This window comes from Corvus cornix, chromosome 5 (assembly GCF_000738735.6).
Source record: "Corvus cornix cornix isolate S_Up_H32 chromosome 5, ASM73873v5, whole genome shotgun sequence".
NCBI lineage: Eukaryota > Metazoa > Chordata > Aves > Passeriformes > Corvidae > Corvus > Corvus cornix.
The window spans coordinates 49,773,489-49,795,394 of NC_046335.1; the positions used below are offsets into that span (position 1 = coordinate 49,773,489).

The 21,906-nt window shown below is 39.5% G+C and overlaps 1 protein-coding gene across 3 annotated transcripts in view; it reads right to left on the minus strand.

Moving 5' to 3' along the window:
• Positions 1–21,322, minus strand: part of OTOG (otogelin) — a 95,027-nt gene extending 73,705 nt beyond the window's left edge. For all 3 annotated transcript variants that reach the window (XM_039553235.1, XM_039553236.1, XM_039553237.1), the window contains exons 1-15: positions 21,244–21,322; positions 21,087–21,147; positions 20,936–20,990; positions 19,645–19,735; positions 12,324–12,416; positions 11,944–12,098; positions 11,428–11,546; positions 10,846–11,051; positions 9,161–9,291; positions 8,137–8,243; positions 7,115–7,224; positions 6,203–6,328; positions 4,944–5,052; positions 4,062–4,108; positions 3,423–3,568 (exon numbers count right to left, since the gene is read on the minus strand). In XM_039553235.1, the coding sequence (XP_039409169.1) occupies positions 3,423–3,568; positions 4,062–4,108; positions 4,944–5,052; positions 6,203–6,328; positions 7,115–7,224; positions 8,137–8,243; positions 9,161–9,291; positions 10,846–11,051; positions 11,428–11,546; positions 11,944–12,098; positions 12,324–12,416; positions 19,645–19,735; positions 20,936–20,990; positions 21,087–21,147; positions 21,244–21,295 (1,608 nt within the window). In that variant the 5' untranslated portion in view covers positions 21,296–21,322. The remainder of the gene's footprint in view (positions 1–3,422; positions 3,569–4,061; positions 4,109–4,943; positions 5,053–6,202; positions 6,329–7,114; positions 7,225–8,136; positions 8,244–9,160; positions 9,292–10,845; positions 11,052–11,427; positions 11,547–11,943; positions 12,099–12,323; positions 12,417–19,644; positions 19,736–20,935; positions 20,991–21,086; positions 21,148–21,243) is intronic.
• Positions 21,323–21,906: the final 584 nt, after the last annotated feature.

The following is a 21,906-nucleotide window of genomic DNA, read 5'->3' on the forward strand; positions in this document are numbered from 1 at the left end:
AAATGAAACTTGAAAATAGGAGGTTATAAAAATAACTGGAGATATTTCATAAGCTCAGCCATCTCTCCTGGACTGAGAGTGAAGACAGACATCTGCCCTGTGAAGCCGTGTACTTGCAGCTTATCTTGCTGTCTTGCCTCTTTACTAAGAAATTAGGTTTCTGTGCATTTCATTCAGCAACAATGGATACAAATTGACAATACGGTTGGTCTTTTAAAAAGCTGAAAATAAAAGAATGTCTGGAGGCATGCAGAACAGAGGAGAACCAAGAAAACAACCCTCCACAGTATGTACATTACTACACAGTATCAACAAAAGCTTTATTATTCCTTGAGGCTTAAACTGAAGGAGAAATTCTGCCTGACAATTGTTCTCTGTTCCAATAGACTGTTTCTTTCTCAGCACTGGCCCTGTCAGCTTTTGGCAGGTGTTTTCACAGGAATGGCCATTTCTCTCACTAGACTCTTAAAAAAAAAAAAAAAAAAAAAAAATCTATATTCAGAAGACCTTCTCATCATACAAACTACAAAGCCAGTGAGGCTGTCACCTGAAACTCAGATAAGGTTAAGCTGTGCTGATCACTTGACTGATTCTCCTTCCAGAAAGTGCTTAAACAAAATTTCACATCATTTTGAAATAACCTGTTGCCTGATGACTGTTTATGTCACCAACTCTAAGGCTCAGGATGACTGGATTCTTTGTGATTCAGAAAGCTGAAATCTCCCCAGGTATTTTCTTTCCACATTTTCTAGTCTGCTTGAATGAGATGGGAGTGATAAGGCTTTTTTAAGGAAGCACATAAAATCTCAAGCCATCAAGAAATATGAGATTCCACATTACAAATCTTTTAGCTTCCCATTTCAATTCATTAATTTTTATAAATGGGAAAAAAAAAATAATGGAGGGTGCCTGGGGAACTGAAAAGCAGATCTCCTGCCAAGTGGTACCAGCTGGTTGATAATTAGAGACTTGAATAGCTGCACTGAAGCCCCAAATTCTTGCATTATACTACACAAACTGTTCTCACTACCCTCTTATCACCCGTACACTGATAATTAAATTAGCAGCATGTAGTTCTGGGACATATCCCATAATCCTCTGATTACTCTGTTAACATCCAGAATGCTTTACTCAGACCTCTGTAAAATCTATGCCTGTTAGGGACTGATCAGGTTACTTTTGTTAAAGGCTAGGTGAGGTATGAAGCCCAACATGCAGTAAAAGCCAAGAGAATCTGGTTTTTTTCACCTACAAACCACCTGGACACAAAGACACATTAAGCAAAGTCACAGAGTGAGGCTGAGGAAGAATGCAAGAGTTACCACAAAGCACTCTGCAGTCTCACCAGCGCTGCAGAAAGCCAGCTTGTTTGGTTATCACTTTCCCCAACAAAAAGTAACCACAAAAACTAAACCAAAAAGCGTAATTCTGTCTGTTTGTATGCAGAGTGTTCCCTAGCCCAAGGGAATGAGACACACATACATACTACGCACATTATCACAGCAGATATTTGCTCTGTTAATTGATGGGCTTTTCAGCAGGTCAGGCTGAAAGGTACTCTGCTGTGAGCTTCGGCAAGAAGTCACTTTGGCCTCAACTCTCATTCGATATAAAAGTTGCCTAGACAGTTTCTCTGGGGATTTCCTTTGCTTTTCTTCCATTATATAGTTAATCTATACTATGCACAACCACCTTTCTCAAGCTTCTTGGACCCTGCAAAATTCTAAGACTATGACACTGAACAGATGTATGCCTATGCCTATGTTTTGTTTCACATATATTCCTTTTATTTTTTACTTCTTTGAGATGATACAAACTTAATCAGCTCCTCAGGTTTCCAAGGTTAGCACAGAATGAAGCCAGCCCAACTTGTTGAAATAAAACCAAGCTAACTCAAATAGGTACTTGAAGGGGGGAATTCTAACAACAACCAAATACATCTTGAAACAGCTTCAATCTTCCTATAAACAGGAAATTCTAGCAGGATCACAAGAAAAATGCACACAGAGGTTAAAGTGTGGAAGTTCTTTAAATGTGCATGTCCTTGCCAAGACTTCATTTCACAGGCCTCACTGTAACACTTCTATCTCAAAGAGCTGAAGGCTGTTAGAGTGTTATACAGAGATTTTATTTCCTACCCAGGAATCCACTTTTTCAGCAGTGGTAACTTCTAGGCCCTGTCACATATCTCATCTAGGGTCCTGATACACTTCTCCTAGGAACCATAGAAGAGACATTTGTTTGTGGATCATCAAGTTTCAGAATATATTTGGTTTCTATCCAGTTAAGCTATTTTTCTTACCTCTCAACTTCTACCACTGAGATGGGGGCACTCCCTGCACTCAGTCTCCAATCTCCTACCTGGACTGCAAATAAAACTTTCTATTATAATAAACTTGTCACTGCAACTTTATTCTAACTTTCTACTTAAAAATCTTTTCGGTCATCCAGAGAAGTAGGTTAAAATGCAGAAATAGAAAACAACTACTGAAATATGCCTTTATAAAGTGTAGCATGACAACTGATATAACCATTTCATTTCTCCAAGGAAATCTCAAGTGCATGAACAATAGAAACTGCAGAGAAAGTGACTGCAATCATTAATGTAAAAGGACTTACAGAATCACACATTTATTTAGAACACAGAAGAAAAATAATGTAGCTACCTCCACAGAAGTACAAAGCAAAGGTGCTAAATCTGATTTTATGTGAATTATGTAATAATGTGGGCCTAACATATATAGATGGTCTAGAATCATGGCAAAGTCATATTTAAGGCTATATACACTTCAAATGCCGGTACAGTTGCTTCTAAGTAAAAATTATTACAGAAGGCCATCAGAGACAGAACATAAATCTGGCCAAGATACGAAGTCTCTCTCCTACGGTGAATCCAGCAGCTTGGTAATCATGACCTTAGTATAAATGTGGGCCAAATCCTGCCCTTACATGCACATGTAGAACTCAGACAGTGAGAAAAGCCTGATTCGAGAAAACAGCTAAGTTCAGTGCACTACATTTCCTGTACCATGTATGAATTTTAAGATCTGTTCTATCTTAACTGCCTGAAAATTATTAGCCCTTTCAAGACTGTAATAAAAATGAAACTCTGTAGTCAAAAACCTTACCAGTGCTCCATACCTCACACATAGTTTTATAATACATGCTCAGAAATGCACATACAAGACAAATGAAAGAACAGGTCTCGGATGTAAGGCAGACAAAAATATTTGGTGACTTCTGTGTACAGCATCAAAAACTTTCAAACACAAAGTAGTATCACACCACTTTTAACAGCACCCTTAGGATCAGCTATACACATGCACAGACTTGTAGCTTGCTTTTCTTTTTAAATGCTTTTTTTCCCCTCCACTAATAGGCCCTTCAGGATATAAACATTACAAGAAGGCTGCAACTCTTACCTGTCCACAAGGAGCATTTTGCAAGGATACAGTGAACATTCCAGAGGTGCGGCTCTTTGCCAGAATATATTGGCAGGTGGCTTGGAAAGTGTATTTGCGCCCATCAAAGGTCATGAAATGGGTGTCTCCTGAAATGGAGCATTCAGCTGAAAAACATAATAAATAATGCATGTAAGCATGTAGTAAAGGCAGAGTACTAATCATAGCAATAGCTCTACAGTTCTAACTACTGGTGAGTTCATACACTCTGATACATTCTTTAATTTATAAAATTGTATTTATGTTACAACCAGGTGTTAGGAACACAGTTAGGAACTCCAACTTTTCCTTGCTTTTGTTATGGAGTTCCCACCTGATGCCAGGCCAGGATACCTGAGCAGCTCCTGCCCCAGAAAGAGGCAATAATGTGTGTCATCCTTATGTTATGGGTACTGGATTTGTGGCTCGTAAGACTGATTTTCAGAAATATTAACACAGTTACCTGATAAGCCAGACCATTTTAATATTTAATCTGAGTGTGTAGGTTGAAATAAAAATGCAAATACATAGTGAAATACCATATTAAGATCTAAAAGTACTATTTTACGTGAAGTAAGAATTGAGTTATCAAACAGTTAAGTATTCAAGACTTTGACACACCTGGACATGTAAGATTTGTACAGATCCACTTTCCTCCAATGCAAGTGCTGAAATCAAAACAAAAAGTTTTCATACTTTTATTTTCTGAGTTATACCCAGCTGTCCCTCAGTTGTTCTTCATGGATTCCTTCTCTACGGAATGAGCAGCAAGTGTCTTGAGTCTTACAAAAGGGTACAACAGAGTTATCAGTCTTTAGAATGCCTGGAATCTTGTCATGAGGACACGATCACGTGAAATTTAATCCATGCATCCAGTATCACTATTGTTTCTTTTTAGCTCCTTAATAACCATTAGAAAAGCTAAGGATTAATAACATTGAGAAGAATAAGCACAAGCACTTTGAATCCTATGACTTCTAAAGACAGAATTATTGTGGGGAAAAAAGTTGCACATCCGCAACTTTTTTCAGTCTAGGTGATCCAATAAAAGGCACTTTCTTGTACTACAAATTTTCTTTCCAATTTATAAAATTAACTTAAGAAATTCCAAAACAGCAGCTTAATGTCACAATTACATTAGGGTCTTTATGTCCAAGTGAGACAATAAAACCAGGAGACAAAGCCGAAGTAGTTCTCCTGTTAAGATTTTGAATTCTAAATTATTTTTATTTTTAAGGGAGAGTTCAAACCGAAAAACAGCACTAAGTATTAATAGTATTCTCTGCAATATTTGTCATTTTCTCTTCTTCCACATTAATGCCTCAATAGTTTATCTTTTCCTTAATTGCAAAACATACATAGAACAACAATTTTTGTATGGAGAAACGCGAGTACATATCAAGTTTATCCCATTTCTAAATGGGATAATGGGAAATGGGCCTTCAGGAAGGCCTACGATCATTAAGGGATTTGGTTCACAATGCGAAAAGAAAAATTACTAACCAGTTATTACATTCTTCATAAACCACTGAACCTATTTCAAAGAAACTTCCATGGTAGTCACAAGGACAGTCCATAGGCTTGACACACAATTCATTTTCATAAATTAAGCCTAGAAGGAATAAAATAACAAGGAAAAACTGAAATATCTATGCCAATGGCTGACAGAGCACTAACAATTATATTCAAGAGCAACACAATGGTCATGTATGATAGTAAAACTCTAGACTATTTGTTACTCATTTTCACCAAAAAAAGGGTGCATTTGAATTATATTAAATAAACTATATTACAGGGATCAAGTGACTAAATTTATCAAGATACACTAAACATAGTGCAAATAACAAATATTTAATACCAGGTGAGAGGGAGAGGAATCCATGCATACACAAAATAACAAACCCAAATATACAAGCTGTGCTGCTTTGAGTACCTTTGGCTTATTTTTTAACACATTTACAAATCTTTGCCTCTGTGGTCCTCATTTTACTGAAATTTTTTTTGCCTTTTTTCATTATTACTATAATTATTATTATAATTCTTTTCTTATCAGAGAACCAGAAGCAAAAAAGGCTTTACCAAACAATAAAAAGCATAACTTATGACATATACATAGAAGAGGCTGGATTTGAAGATCCATGGCACAACTTTCTCTGTCCCCTTTTAGACAGAATTATGTAGCCAACAGAAGCTAATTATTAGGTATTGGATATTAACATCTATTTTGGTGATGAGGGCAAAGTTTTGCTACAGGCCACACTGCTGAATACCTCACTTGCCAGGATGAAACAACAGTCTAAGAGCCTCGCTATCAAAACCTGTTTCTGGCCACAGGAATGAGTTTTATTTAGGTCATGGTTTTGAGCTTTCCTAAGCACTCTAACCAGGAAAAAAACCCAAACAAAATAAACCCAAGCGACCAAAACAATCCTCCCCCTACCAACAAAACCCATTCAGCAACCACCAAAATCAGGAGGGTGGCTGCCCTGTAACAACAGAGCAAACCCCATTCTTTCACTGAAATTGTGCAGCTCTACAGCTAGAATGTGGATCTGTGCTGAAACCCATTCCTACATTTTACAGGGAGGAAAAGGCTCTTGTCAGTTAGGAAAACAAGGTCAGTTATCCCCTCTCTGTTGGCACTCAGTTTATAAAAGAGCTCCTGGGAATGCTTTATTCTAGTCAGGTCATATAGGGTGTAACTTGGGGAGGAATCTGGAAGTTTTACGGAATCAAATACAGTTTTGAGGAGCAAAACTCACCATCTGGGCAATAGCACCCATCAATGCAGTGAAGCTCACTGCCAATGCACTGTGATTGTTGGTGACAGGAAACAGGGCAGCAGTTGATGCATTCACTGTAGGTCAAGGGCTCAGCACAGGTAATGGCTGAAATACAGAAACAGGCAGAGAAGTAGAGCTACTGCCAAAGGGCTTAAATGGATTGCCCATGTTTCTTTCAGGTATTTCTCTTCTGGCTAGTCAGTTGAGTATCTGTTCTCTACATAAACTTTGTCTAAAACAATGGCTTTCCTAACACACAGAGAACTGACACATATTTATATATTCCCACTCGCTCCATTTAAGGTGCATTAAGAAGGAATAATCTTAAATTACACTTTCTCTCAGCAGAGCTATTTAGATATTCAGACCATCACCAGAAGTGGTCAGAACACCCATTAACAGAGATTTTTTGGAACCACAGGGGAAATCTCCTGTCATGGATGACAAAGCAGTTTTGGTCCTGTGTTCCAGGCAAACAAATTAGGTAACCTCTTTCAAACTTACTTTATGTGACTTGTAAGATGAAGTCTTATGAAACTGCAATTTAAGTTTATTTTTAACACTCATGATACACATTTTCTGTATCACAAAGCCATGAAGACTTTGACAATATTTGAAAGAGCAGCTCCACATAAATAAAAAGGTTTAATTACCTTAAAGAACAACATTGTAATAAGCTTAGTGCTTTAAAGAAATATGGTACAAATCACACATATTAAAGAGGAAACCCATTGCATTTGTGTAGCCTTGAAGTGAATTTGACTCACTTAAGAGCTTCATTAAGGATGAATCCAAAACTGGAGAATGGCAAAGAAGTAAAACTATGAAGGACACCCTTCTCAAAATACAATGAGCAAGCAGCATTTCCGAGTACAAGAGCATGGGCATTACCACACTGCTGGAAGTGCACACGCCATCCATGAAGTGGCTTTCCTGCCTGGGCACATGCTCTGGCATACTCAGTGAGTGCTCGACACCAAGTTGCATCATCAGCTGCTGACCTTACACAAATAAAACATGAGACATTATTGTGTATCTCCATTCAAACATACAATCATAACCTCATGAATGCTCCTGCATTGCATCCAACCATGCTGTTTGAATCTACTTCAACAATGTTCTAAAGTATTGTGCTGTTGGACTAGGTTAAAAGTCTTAAAAGGATAAAAAACTTTCTGCCACACTTGAAGAGAAATCATCAATGTAATTAATACATTTGAGACCTGACACTATTTTCCTGAATAAATCCACAAAAGCCAGAGATACAGCTGTATAAGGACACTTCAATAAAGGTCTTGATTTTTACAGAAGGAAAAACATCCTGCAGAGAAGTCAGAAGAAGGAAGTGTAAAATTTCTACCAGTGAGCCACCAGGGTACAAGAAATGGAAGTTATCTTCTGACCTGCCTTGGTTTATTTAATCTAACTAGTCAAAACCACTCGGACCAGCAATATAGCAGGTTATGAAATGGTAGCATAAGTTCAAATAGTAATCAAACTCCTCTTTTCAATGGATTACCATACAGTTCGAAGAAGCCAAACAGGCTCATTCACTGTGACTTTTTGTTATAGTTAAAAAGGCTGTAGAATGGCAGAAAGCACCTAAGGATGTTTCACACTCAGAATCAAAACAGATGACATATTCAAGGGACGTAGACTAACACATTAGGAAAATATCTGGGCCTGGTTTTGGCCATCCTTATACCAAAGAAAACAGGAACAACTCCACAGCATTCCACAGCAGTAAAACTAGAACAAGTGAGAAAAGCAAGATAACAGCACAATGATAGATAAAAACTTACATGCAGAGAAAGCCACAAATCTGTTCATTTAACATTTTTAATTCATTCTTATGATAAAAGGACCATGGTTTTTTATAATAGCTTTGGAATTAGCCAAAAACATTCACTTACATGCAGAGATCATTTGTGCAGCTTGCCATAAAAGAAAGAGGACTCACATACTCATGACATTGTTTAAATGGGGGATGTAACAGGATATTACACAGAGCATATGCCCTCTGAAACGAAAGAGACAGCTGTTGTAATGAGGTTTTCAAAAACAAACATAAGCAGAATAAAATAGAATGCTGTGGAAAATCAGAACAGACATCTGTGTCTAGGAATCACTTTCCTCTCACCAAACAGAAGCAGTGTTAAGCAACATCTTGCTCTCCATGCCAAAGTTTCCATAACATTGAATCTTTTATCCAAGGTCATGTCGGTGGTAGTAAAATATATCCCTTCCCCAAAAAGAGCATAGTTAATTTTGCAACTAAGCCAAGACGACCTGAAAAAAGCCTTCATTTTAATTAAATTACACAGTAAAAGGCAAGAGAAATAAACCCTAGCTGGCATCAGCTTCAGTTTCAAAGCACTTTAAGTTAAGGGTTATATCCTGAAAATACTAATTAAAAGGAAAAATTACTTCAATGTCATGGAAAAAAGCAACAATAATTGTCTTTTTAAGCACTGGCAAATGAACTGCGCTCTGGCTCTGGTTTTGCTTCCCTGCTTCTTTCTATCCTTCCTAAAGGGACGGAATGTGTACTAGTTCTAGAAGAATCCCATATTTTACAACTTGTCACTCATTCAGCTTCATAGTCAAACACTTCTATTGGCTGTTATGCAGACAGTAAAACATTTGAAAAGATCAAGAATTAAATTCAGAAGAAAAGAGGGGCAGCAGGGTGGAGGGGAAATGATTACAGGACAAAGGAAGATCTGCTGCAGTAAGTATTTTAATTCACCTCTCCCCAAAAAAAGGTGCAAATATTTCCAGTCTCCTTCATGGCTTAAAAGTTGTCAAATTATTCACTGAACATTCAAATTAAGTCAAACTCTTGCTCCAATTAAAATCACCAACTATGTCAATAACCCAAATGTTGATCAAAATTGATCAATGTTGATCCAAATGTTGATCAATGTTGATCCAAACCTGCAGAGATTCACGGCTTTGTGTCAGGCACGGTGGTTCATTGAGAAGAGATTTATCCCAATCGGGTGTTCCTTGTGGAGGATTTTCCTGCCAGCTCTCTACGAATTCTGTTACATCATCTGTCAGTTTTCCTAGACAAGACACACACACACACACACACAGAGTCACACAGTGACTTGGCAGAACAACAGTGTTTCTATAGGGTTTCCCAGGGAAACGTTTCAATAATCAAAGCACATCAAGAATAGAACACCTAACCCTTCTTACTACTAAGTGAATAAGCTGAAATCAATCTGGTCCTTTCAAGAAGCAAAAAATACTTTTAAAAGGAACTACAGAGGTGGGCTTTAGGACAGCAGAAAGTACCTTACTCAGGCAAGGAAGGGCTTTAAGGGAGAAGAACTACACCTGCCTTAGTCATCAATGGAATAAAGGAAACAAAAGCTTTAATAAATTGTATCGACATAGGTCTACGCTGTCACTTTACAGACAATTCCCAACGGGGAGTCTAAAACTCAAGAAATATGAGGCATTCCTGAGTCACTGCAATGGTACAAAATGATTGTTTGAATTAGCCAAACATGGGTGTGACTCTTTTATTTAAGTAGCAATGTCCATACTAGGGTTACACCAACTAATCCATCATTATTATCATCATCATCATCATCCACCTTGGACAGGTGGAGACATTGATTACTTCTTGGATGGCCCACACATGCATATCTTACCACACCTTTATTACTACTGCTCCCCAAGCTAAGTGGATAAAGCTCGTGCACAGTGAATTCACTTGTGCTACAAACACAGCTTTAAGGGACTGATACACTGAGAAAGGTGAGAGGGGAAAGGAAAGTCTCTGGGGAAATGACCCCTTGATCTTGGTATTAATATAAACAACTTGATTTAGTGAGCAAAGTATTAGTGGGGGTAATAACTGCTAACAGAGCAGGGCTGGTGCTTTCTGGAACTGCATGGAAGGCATAAACAACAGAGGAAACCACACTCACTCTCTGAGCTTTGAAGTAGTGCTCTACAGAAATATCCTCAAGAGGAGGAGCCAACAGTTAAACAGCCCAAAACAATGACTTCCAGAAGTTTTTACAGCCTAACTTGAGATACTTTTAGGGGACCTGATTTTTTCCCTGCTTTTTTTTTTTTCCTCATTTCACAGATATCTTCACTCATTATTTACTGAAATCCAAGACTTTCAGAAATGTCTGAAGTTGACATTGAAGGATCACTGGTTAATTCTGAAAGCGTTAATACAAATGAAATGCCAGATCAAACAGGATTTGACAGTTTTCATTAATTTGATTTATTAATTATTGATTTATTTCCAATAGCAATACCTCAGGCTTGCACAGGCTGGAAAATTTCTAAAAGGGTGGGGAACATTTAAAAACAGACTTTACCTTTCAGGTCCCAGGAAACTGGAGCACAAATACCACTGTAGGTAATTGAGTAAGACAGCTTTAAGATCTTCCTCCCTACAGCCCCATCTATATTGAAACTTGCTCTCTTCACCAAGTATCACTTAGCAGAAGTATTTCCGTATCATATTTTCCATTTCAAAAATCACCCATCTTAAATTCAACCAGCATTACAACTAAATACTAAGTAACATTTAGCTCACCTGAAAAATAAACCCACCACATTACAGAGCAGGAAGTACCTTAAATACTCACCATAACTGGTTTCCAGATCATCCTGCAGAACAGCATTATTGTTTCCACACAGTCCGTGGGTTTTGCCCAGGTACTCTGGCGCCATTTTAATGTACACTGCAGATGCACCATCCCAAGCCAGAGTAAAGGCATACTGGTGCCTGACTAGGAAGTATCCAGCTAGCTTCTGGATGTGTAAGTTTCCAATAACATAAGGTAATTGTACTCTGGAATGACACAGAACCAAAAATAGTATTACATTAGAAAATGTAACCATTAAAAATAAATTACTTGCTGATGTAATGACTTCCTCATACAACTGAAAATCCCTGATGGAAATACTGAGTAACTCCACTAAACCACATGAATTTGCAAATAACAGCAAAAATCATGAATGCCAATGATTATACTTAATTCTATATATCACTGATTTAGGTATCACCTTCCTCAGACACTACTCAATAAATGGAGGGTAAATGTTGCAGCTGTGGTCTGGGTGCTTTTTCAGCCTACCAAGGAATAAGTTTACATCTCTGTTATCAAAATGGTACCATGATATTAACTCCAATGTAACTACAGCATTAGAAGCATAACTGCAATTACCCAAATCCTTTATAGGTGACTTCACTGCTCATCTTTATCTGTTCATCTCCAGAAAAGAATAAACTAATGGACCTTTTGCAGGAATAAGGAGAAGAATGGCATTCAGGATCATTATTCACCTGCCAAATAAAATCACAAAGTCAACATTTTAATCAAATTCTTTGTAATTCACAGTAACAGAACTAATACCACCAAATCTGCATTCAGCATGGGAACAAGAAGTTTGGTCCCCCTCTTGTGGAAAAAACTGAGTGGTGTTTTCAGAGCCATGGTCATGGAGTGGTCTTTTCACAGCTTTGAGTGAACAAAGCAGTCTTTGGAAGGACACAGAGTCTTTATTCCAGCTGTTTACATTTTACACTATCATAACTGGTAGTCCACATCATGTTAAAATCACATATAGGTTACATGATACAACCCCCTGTTATCATCTCAAGTTATTTTTAATCTCTTAAAATGAATACATTATTAGCATGCTCAAACAGTTCAAAGGAATGTAGAAATACCATTCCCTACCTGTATGGAAAAGCTCTGTTCATCTAACTCAGCGTGTCTCACAAGGGCGTATGTGGATTTCCCAGAAAAGTAATAATAGAGTCCATCAAAAGTTTCAAAATTATATTGGCCCCATGTCCTGCATATATGATCTCTTTCAGCACCTGTGTTATACACTAACAAAAGGAGAGTCACTTGAGACATAGCACTGGTTTTTTGATACAAACAGGAGTTGAGATGGGGCAGTGCATGCCAACATGCTGTGAAATATAATGACATAAAAGAAAAGATGGAGAAAATGCTACAGCATGAAGGGAACCTTTAGGCAGAGAGTAGTCATTGCAGCAGTGGGAGCACGAGTGCAATCCCAGAAACCCAGTCAGAGTTCTCTCTTTACACACCTGTCTGGCATCTCGGTCCCGTCGCATTAAATCGACTGCAGTTGCACAGCTCTCTGTAGACACACTCACCTCCATTAAAACATGTAATTGAATCTGAGTGGAAAAAAATCAAGGCATGTAAAAAATAAATTATGATAGTTTTCTTTCTTAAGACCAAGTTCTTTCCTGGAATGTAACTCTGAGAATGATAGGAGTTGCTAACTTAGCATTAGTGTCCCTGAGAATTCAACCAGCCCAACAAAAAGGAAACCCACTGTGATAGCTTCAATTCAAGTTACACAGCCAGATTAATAAATCTACTGCACATTTAGAGAAGCAAAATCAAAATGTCTGGGACATCTGTTAGCCTGACATGTTTTCAGTCCTCTAAGTAATGAATAGAGGAAGTGAACAAGTACTGCACCACAATGCACCACGAAGAAGCCCAGTGCCTGTATCCTTCCATGAGTAACACCCTGTTGGTAAGCTCTGCCAGGATGAGAGCAGACTGCCTTAGAAATACAGATGTTCCAAACCCAGATGTGTCTCTTTACCTGTTGCCCTCCTTCCATCTTACAGTTTCCAAGTACACCAACCACGAACATTTCGCATAAAGACACAGATCCCTGCAATTGACAGTTTTGGGTTTGGGGGAGGGAGGTGATGGGTTTTTTTAATTCCTATTTTCCCTGGGAAGATCCATATCAAAATACAACAAAAGTTTTCACAGTCTAAAGAAAAAGACACACAAGCAGAAACAAAGTTTGCTGTTAATAAATTTAAACTTTGTCATTAAATATTTTTTTAACAATTGTGATCCATTTACTTATTTTGCTAATATTTGCTCCCATAAAGTCTGTTTAGGAAATTATTTTAATTTTAATAATTTACTAGTATGCCATCATAGTAGTTTTTGTACTTTAGAATACACACTGAGATTGCTTTAGTTGCAGAAAGCAGACAAGCTACTCAGAAGAAACCAGTCTTTTCTTTATCTTTAAAAATACATCATTCTTGAAAAATAGTCATAGAATGATTCGGGTTGGAAGGGATCTTAAAGATCATCTCTAATTCTTTGGTAGCTTAAAAAAGCAACCAATCCCACGAGACCAGGTCTCTCAATGCCCCATCCCTCCTGGCCTTGAACACTCCCAAGGATGGTGCATCCTCTCCTTCTCTTAGCAACTATTCTAGTGTCTCACCACCTTTATAGCAAATAATTTCTTATTAATATCTTATCTAAACTTACTCCCTTTCAACTTCAAGCCATTACCATTTCCATTTGCAATCCCATTATAAATACTAACTAATTATTTAAAGACTTTCAAAATATCCAAACAATTAATTTTGATTCCTTTGGTTTCAACAAGCACTCTCTTACCCACCAACAAATAAAAAATAAAAGCCATGTTCAAAAGAACAAGGCAGGTAGACAAAGTAAAAGGCAATGCTTCTTTGCCTGCTAGCCCAACTATCCAGCTCTTTGCCCTGCCTGGCCAGTGTGAGGTCAATAAAAATAATGCAAGCAGCATGCCGAAAGGTCCCTACTTACAGTGACTGAGCCATCTCATTTACATGCTCACAGTGACCAATCTTGTCAATAATGCAAAAGCCTGTTCCTCTTGTCAAGAGAGGCAGACATTGATCTCTTTCATCTTGAGTGTTGTGAGACCTGTGTAACCAGAGCCCTGGTCTCTGTTCTTTGCTTCTCTAAGATTATGCCCTGTTGCCTGCCCAGTTACAATAACATGCTATTAGGCTGCAAGTCATGTTCCTCTGAGCTGTAGAGGAAGTTAGCCCCCTTTTGATGTTTTGGGTTGAATGATTCCATTCTAAGCATGGCTCAGGTAACCTGCTTCAAGCCATGTTTGCTCATATTGTGCAAACAGTCAGCTGACCTGGGGACCCTTGCTGTCACTGGGAAGGATCTCCCTGGCTCTCTTTTAGAGAGAAAGGGTATTAGTCAAATCTGAATCAAAAACCAAATGACACAATCATGAGCATTTTCCTCTTTATAAAGACCTCTTCTGTGTGTTATGATTCTAAGAAAGTATGACAATCTTAGTTGTTGTATTTTATATCCCTTTTTACACCACTGTAAACTGTCTTTCCTTACACTGCATAGAACAGTTGTGTGTGCAAACATTAGTTATCCTTAAGAAGGTAATGAGGAAAGCAGCATTGTTTCAGATCACATTTAGCACTCCTACTACTGTAAATGTGACCTCCTTTAATCATGCAATTCTGCTCCATTAACACAGAAATACCTCCTAAAGAATTCTGAAAAAATATCCTGTAACAAGGGGTTCATTCTAATCTTTGTTGTTAAAGGAATATGACCTCTCCAAGTAAGATAACACAGATGACCACATCAAAAGTTTATATCTCCCCTAGAAATGCGAGAAATTTTAATACTTGCAGAAAGGGAAAATACATGAAGATTAAGTAAAAGCTAACATTAGGAAAGTTACAGAAGAATATTTTGTCCTTCATTTACCTGAAGGTGACACCTATTAAAAACTCCTCAGCTCCTCTTTCCCCTTTGACATTACGCCAGTTGAGTGCACTGGGTTGGAATCTGAAACTGAAAACTGGTGAGACTTTTCTAGCAGAAAATGGGAAGCCTAAACAGCATGATTTGACTCACGTAACTAATAATGGGATTTCCAATCATTGTTGCCACCAGAACTTGCAAATCACCCTGATAGCATGACCACTGCTGTGATGAAGCAACTAGCCTCAAATTCCTTCTTTATCAAATAAGGTGAAGACTTGGCATCATCTTGCAGCACAGGTCTGAATTCTTCTCTGCTGTTCTCAGCTTAAATACTCTAACCCCCTGGTAATTACTGAACAGGCTGCAGCCCCATGGATAGGGCTGTTTTAGTCCCTTGAGCACATAGACCCCCTTTTCAGTTCATCCCCCTTTTAAATTCTTCTATGAGCAGTAGCAGAGCCTTGAGCCCATTATTGAAAAAGTGTGACTGTAATCCAGCCCATCTGCACATTCCCACAAGGGATTCTGCAGAGCAGTGTCCAACCTTCACACAGAGACATTCCTTAGTAGCATCATCACAGCTGTTCAAAGGCATCTTGCATCTTCATCAAAATACATACTTGTTTTGAAATACTATTTATTATTGATGCAATGTATTTAGTGGGTTTGCATCTCTGATATTGTGCACATTTAGCTTTATCTGCTTTCTTACATTACTTCTTCTCCAATGAATACTTAAGATCCCTTGAACTTATTTCAGTTCTAATTGAATGCTATGTCCTGGCTTGCTCATCCATGACTTGGTCTCCTGATCTGACATGCTCATTAGGAATAAAAGAAGTAATTTATATAGTGTGGAGCCCTTCAGCATGAAGTGAGATACAGTCACTACAGAAGTGCTCTCCTCTTGGAGCACAAGGAGGTAACTGCAAAGAAATCTTCTCTATGTATTCCACACAAAAGATACTACATCAAAGAGATATGTAAACTAAAGTTTTTTCACTTTCATTCAAGAACACTTCTGACTGTGCAGATTACCATGCACATCAACTTTGAAATTCTTGATTTTTGCTTTAACTATCACATGAATACAGATGCTCAAGCCCAGGTTTGACCTCAAGGTAACATACCATTATCACCAGTACACTATTAATTCTTGAGTATTTGTGCCTGATGTGTACCTTCCTATGAGTGTTTTTCAGTAAAACATTTAGTACTTCCTTGTGCTACTATTTTTTCTACTGTTTAAAACACAGCATGAACAAAAATTGCTTAATGCAAAATATTAGACACAGGTTTCTTTTCAGGACATTCATTACTAGATTCACTTGGACAGAAAAGTTTAAGAACAAAAGATTAATTAAGAGATCTGAAGTGATAAATTTTTGCTTAAGCAAGACAGATACAAGGTCCAGCCCATGCCCTCAGTTCTTATGATTCTGCCTAGATATCAACTTTTACCCAAACAGTTTTAGAGATTTGGAGTCATTTACAGAAATAGACAGGAATCATACTTTTCAGAATCCTTTAAAAATCACACATTTTAAAAGTTCTATGCAAGAGTTGAAGAGTAGTTCACTTGAAGAGTCTGAAGGTAATCAAAGTATTAAAATTATGAATTATTTAAAAATCAACAAATTTTATTCTTGAATGGAAAGGTGAAAAAGCAAAGCAGATCAGGATAAGAATTTGCAAGAAACTTCAATTAGATCTAGAGCCACACATAAAAAAGCAGAAGTTGTGCTTAAAATGTAATATTTAAATTTTTGCAGTCAACAACCTTGAAATTCTGTATTTTGTAACTCTGCATAATTTCCACTGCACATTTCTCTAGGTGCAAGCTTTCAGTATTCCTTCAGCTAGGGGAGAATTAATACAACCAGTATTTCTTGCGTTACTTTTTACCCTTCAGCTTCATAGTCCTCGAAAGCACCTGTCTGCAGGTTTTCCCCAGCATACAGGCTTCAGCAGGATGCAATACAGCCCAAGGCCAAGTACCTCATTGCTCTAGCATGTCAAATTTACCTCTTTGGGATTCTGAGGTGAGTGAGTAGGATGTAATTTTAGCCCTTCAGTTCCAAGAGCCTTCCAGTTAGCCACATATTTTCTGCTCTGGTACACCTCCTGAAACCAGTTCTCAAGCACACATTGCAAGGGACAAGCATCTTCTGTGGTAACAGTGTCTCGTGCCTGCTACAGCATTTCAACACCAGAGAATTTGTAGCATTTAGAATGTTAGAAATTCTCAGCCGCAGCCTGAATACCTCCAGAAATAATTTGGTTTGCCTGTCCCAGGTTCTTAATGCTTTAGCTCAGGAGTTTTCTGTTTGGGGTTTTTTACATTTGTTTGTTGTTTTTTAATTATGCCTGAAAAATATTTGTGTGGAAGAAAGTTTAACAGCTATGTAAACTACCTGTTAACTTCGCCAGTTTTTCTGATAAACATTTCAAATCCCAAGTTCCCTGGCTACAAGAAACTAACACAGAACTTATCTCTTGGCATTTGCTTGTGCTATACCAACTTTTTTGTTCCAGTGACAGGTAAGACATGACTTAAGACATTTCACTTTCTGAAATGCTTTCAATTGACTAACACAACACAAAGGTAAAGAGATCTCTTGCACAAGTCATGCATTCATTCCACATAAAACAAGTTGATTTATCTTTATAGAGTAACAGAATACAAGAAAAAATGGTATTGCAGCAAGAATTGACTGTAGTAGGATGAAATATAAAACTGTGATTATAGTGAACTTATAAGTACTTCAAAGAATAATTTTCTTAGAGACATTGCTAAAGTAGAGAAAGCAGCTGACAGCCCACCTTGCTGTTTTGATTTGGGTTTCTATTTGCTCAGGTTTTTTAAACAAAAAAGTTTTATTATTTCATACATCCCCAGACGTTTGCAAATCCCACTCCATGGGCAGAGTTATAGCAGCTTGCATCTCTCTTTAAATTGGAGAGACCAAAATGAAAACTATTTTTCTAATTATTTAGAGCATTGTACAAAACAGATCAGATTATTCTTTTGTTTTGTTTTTTTAATGTGTCTTTCACACACACAGACAAAAATAGACTCCATTTGCCACACACTAATTTACTGTGATTTAAAAAGGAAACTTCCACTGTTTAAAAGAGTTTAATAATACTGATTTTATTTGCCTTCAAGGACAGGTAATCATTAATAATTTTTAAGGCATGTCTTCAACAACATTGTCTTTCCAAAACAAGTACATCAGAAATGGAAAATCCATATGGAATATCTTTGCCTCATAGAAATACAAATTAGAAAGAAAACAAAAAAGTTTGTACTATCACATCTACAGAGAGCAATAAAACCTAATTCTTGCCATCATAACTGCACCCTCCTTTAGAAGCTTAGCCATGTGATGAGTTAGCATAAGACATTTACAATCATTTTGTTCTCCCTCGTTCTAAATTTGTTCTGCCATTTCTTAAGTATTAGGCATATTTAAGAAAATAAACCATAAACTTGCACATAAACCCTTGACAAAAGCTTTCTAATAGAAGTCTTGCAATGAGTTTATGTCCATGGTTTTTACTGCACACTTGAACAATAACACATCTTTTTTCCAGACCTGAAGCAAAAAACGAAATCTTGTAGTTCCATTAAAGAAATTTTCGCTAGGCAAAAACTAAACCCAGTGAAACAAACTATTATTATGACAACAAATTTCTCAGCATGATCTGCATATCTTCTCTTTGTAAGCTGCTTCATTTTGTATAAAAAGAAGAGCATAACAACTTCTTAGTTGGTGCAACCCTCAAGAACAGAGGAATTTTTACTAGTACAGAGTGCTAGGTTTCTAAATCAATTTTATCATACACAATATATCTACAACTTTTTCATATTCTGGAGAGAGATTCATAGGTAATAGTTTTTCTTGGAGCAATATTATGCTTCTCTAAACTCTGGTATCCTTCCTCCACATTCAGCTACATGCTCCTCAAAAGCTTCTGAAAACAGTGTGTATTGAAGGGATTAAAAGCTTTTGGAGATGACACAACCCTAATCACAATTGATAAAGAGTCCATTCCACACATTAGTCTTGCCTTTTGTGCCATAAAGCTATGGGATGCACATCCAGACTATTCACTATTATGTAGGTCCCACATCCAATGTGGTCAGGCTGACTGAAGAGAAACTAAGAGGGTTTGCATCACTAACTAAAATTACTCTGAATTATTTTGCTTCATTCTTCTCCTTTCTACAAGACAAGCATGACCCAGACCCTTCTGCAGAGCTAACACAGAGGATCTTTACCCTTCACCAAAGATACTTAAGCCTATCCACTTCACTTCTGAAAATAAGACAAAATCAAAAAAACAAAGATGCCCATTCCTCAAGCAAATGCCCACTGCTGCAAGCTGGTGGCCAAAAGGACCTTATCCTGCTAACCCATAGATCATCACACAGAAAACACCTGTAGGTCACCTCAGCAAAAACAAACAAACAAAAAATCTCCAAGCACAGAAGAGGTACTGGACACAATTTAGTATCATCTAGACAGCAATCCACATCGTTATGTGTATCACACTACAAGAGCAGATTTTCCTTCTGAAAGTTCTTTATTACAAAACCTGCAGTTAGGAACAGTCTTTCAAGTAATCAAAACAGAACCAGGTGTAAACTTAAAGTTAGGTGAAGCTCCATGACAAATTTCCACTCTCCTGGGGACTTTCGAGACCAAACAGGGTAGAGCCTCCTTATCATTAAGGCCTGTATTAGCCATTTTAGGATTTTTTTCTTCCTAAGAATGATTAAACAACACAGAAAACAAGGGACAGCTGAAGTCACTTTATGTAGAAACATAAATAACTTACTGGATGGTCCACATTTCATACTGTGAATTCTCCTGTTCTGAGACAAGGACATTGTCGTAGGTGAAGTGCTATAAACTGCCATTCCAGACTCCTTTCAGAAAGAACAAAGAAATCAGCAGCTATAAACAAGACACCTAAAAGTCTCTTCAGTCTGTCAGTAAATTTACTACTTTTAGTAAGACCATTGCTTCATACTGGCTTACTATAAAATTCCCAAAAAACTCCACCATAAAGTAAAACGTACACTCTATTCAAGACTCCAGTATGTTTTCTTTTTCCTTCCTCCTAAACGTATTTCCTACTGAAGATTTCTGTTCAGTAGGCTAGTCCAGAAAGAAACAAAAAATGTATTACTAGATCTTGAATTCTTCGTGGGAGAACCTAAATCCAAAAGTATTTGCTATTATTGGTGGTTGAGCTGGTTACTTGTTTGCAGTTATGTGAAATCTTTTCTTTGCTGAGCGCTTCCCAGAAAGAGCAGGGAGAAAGCAGAAAGAAAGGTGACTCCCTCTGAGGAGCCACAAACAAGGACTACAAAGCAATCCTCCCTTTTCCCACCCTCAAACAAGGGAGTGGGAACCACACACCCTAATTACATTTCAGCAACATGCCATGAGTGACACAGTCGAGTTGCCAAGATAAACCACATCCAAAAACCTGAGTGCAGTGATGTAGATACCCAATACTGCCAGCTCCTTTACCTCTACTGAGAGGCAAAAAGGCTTCCACAAAGCAATTATTACTGGATGAGCCAGACTAGACCTCAGCTTTGCCTCGAGCAAGGATGCTTCGTACAACACAAAACTTCTGGAACAAGCTAAAACTCTAGATACAGTCATGCAATCTTCTCTCGCTGCTTAAACACTAAACTTTGAGGACTGACACTCCTCGTGGCTGGGATAAAACACACATTCGAGGGCAAGCCCTGAAGAATCCCCAAGAGGAGAACAGCCACCAAAATTACTGAGGGTGTCACAGCAATGTACAGATATACTGAAGCAAGATACAAGAAGCACATTATCCTGATGACAACCAGAACACCCATCCCTCTGTCCTGCACAGCCAGCCCCCTCACAGGGGTCTCTCCCGGCGGCGGCGCTGGGAAGCCCGGCACCACCTTGAGCTCATCAGCCCCACGAGCCCTGGAGGCAATGTGGTGGATGCTGTCTTCCCGGGGCCTCCCCAGAGGGAAGCCGCACATCCCGGTGGCCTGATCCCCCAAGGGAGGAGTGGCAGCGCCCGGCCCCGCGGTACCCGCCCGCCATCCGCTCTGCCCAGCCCGCACCCTCACCTGCACCGCCGCGGCGAGGCCGCCCCTGCTCCGGGGTCCCGCGGTGCCGCCTCGGCTGAGGGGGGAGAAAAGAGCAGGGTTGGCTCGGCCCGGGCAGCGCACCCACCCGCCCAGCCCGGAAAGGGTCCCGCTGTGCCCGGCCGGCTCTCACCTGGGGAGCGGGGGGTCCCCTTCGGCGGGGAGCTGCGCCCGGGCACCCCACGGAGACAGGGCTGCAAGGCAACGGCGGCAGGTTAGCGATGGCCAGGACTGCCCTGCCCGCCCTCCCTCGCCATCCCACGCCGCTCCCTGCCCGGCGGGACACTCACCCGAGGGCAGCCAGGCGCACAGCAGCGCCCCGAGGAGGAGCCGGGTCTCCATGCGGGCGGCAGCGACTGCCCGCGGAGCTCCAGCCTCTACCTATGCCCCGAGCTCAGCCCACCCTCCCGGGCGGGGCGGCCGGGGGGTTTATCCGCACCCGCCCCCCGCCCCGAGCCCGGCCCTTCCCCAGCGCCCACCCCGGACACCGCCCCTCGCCCAGCAGCGGGGTCCGGCCCGGCCGGCCGCTCCCCCGCGATCGCCTGTCCCTCCCTGGCCGTGCCCGGCGCTGTGACCTCGCCGCCTCCACACGTTCACTTCCACTTTTCTGCCCTCCGGGGCTTTGCGAGACTGTTCGTGTGCCGGTGTGTCGGCAGCAGCAGCAGCAGCCGGGACAGCCGCTCTAAGCGCCCACTCCGAGGCGAGCGGAGCCGGGGCTGCTCCCACAGCTCCTGGGGATGAGCACGGACCGAGCGCGGCCCGGAGCCGCCCGCTCCTGCTGCAAATCTTGTCCGTGCTCAGCACGGAGCATTGGCCCCACTGAAACAGGTGTCAGGACTTGAATAGCGACAGACTTAAGTAAGACATACACTGAATGCAGCATGCAGCTAACCTGGACGGATGGTTTCCATATCTTCTGATAACTTTTTTTTGTTGTACTATAAATTCACACT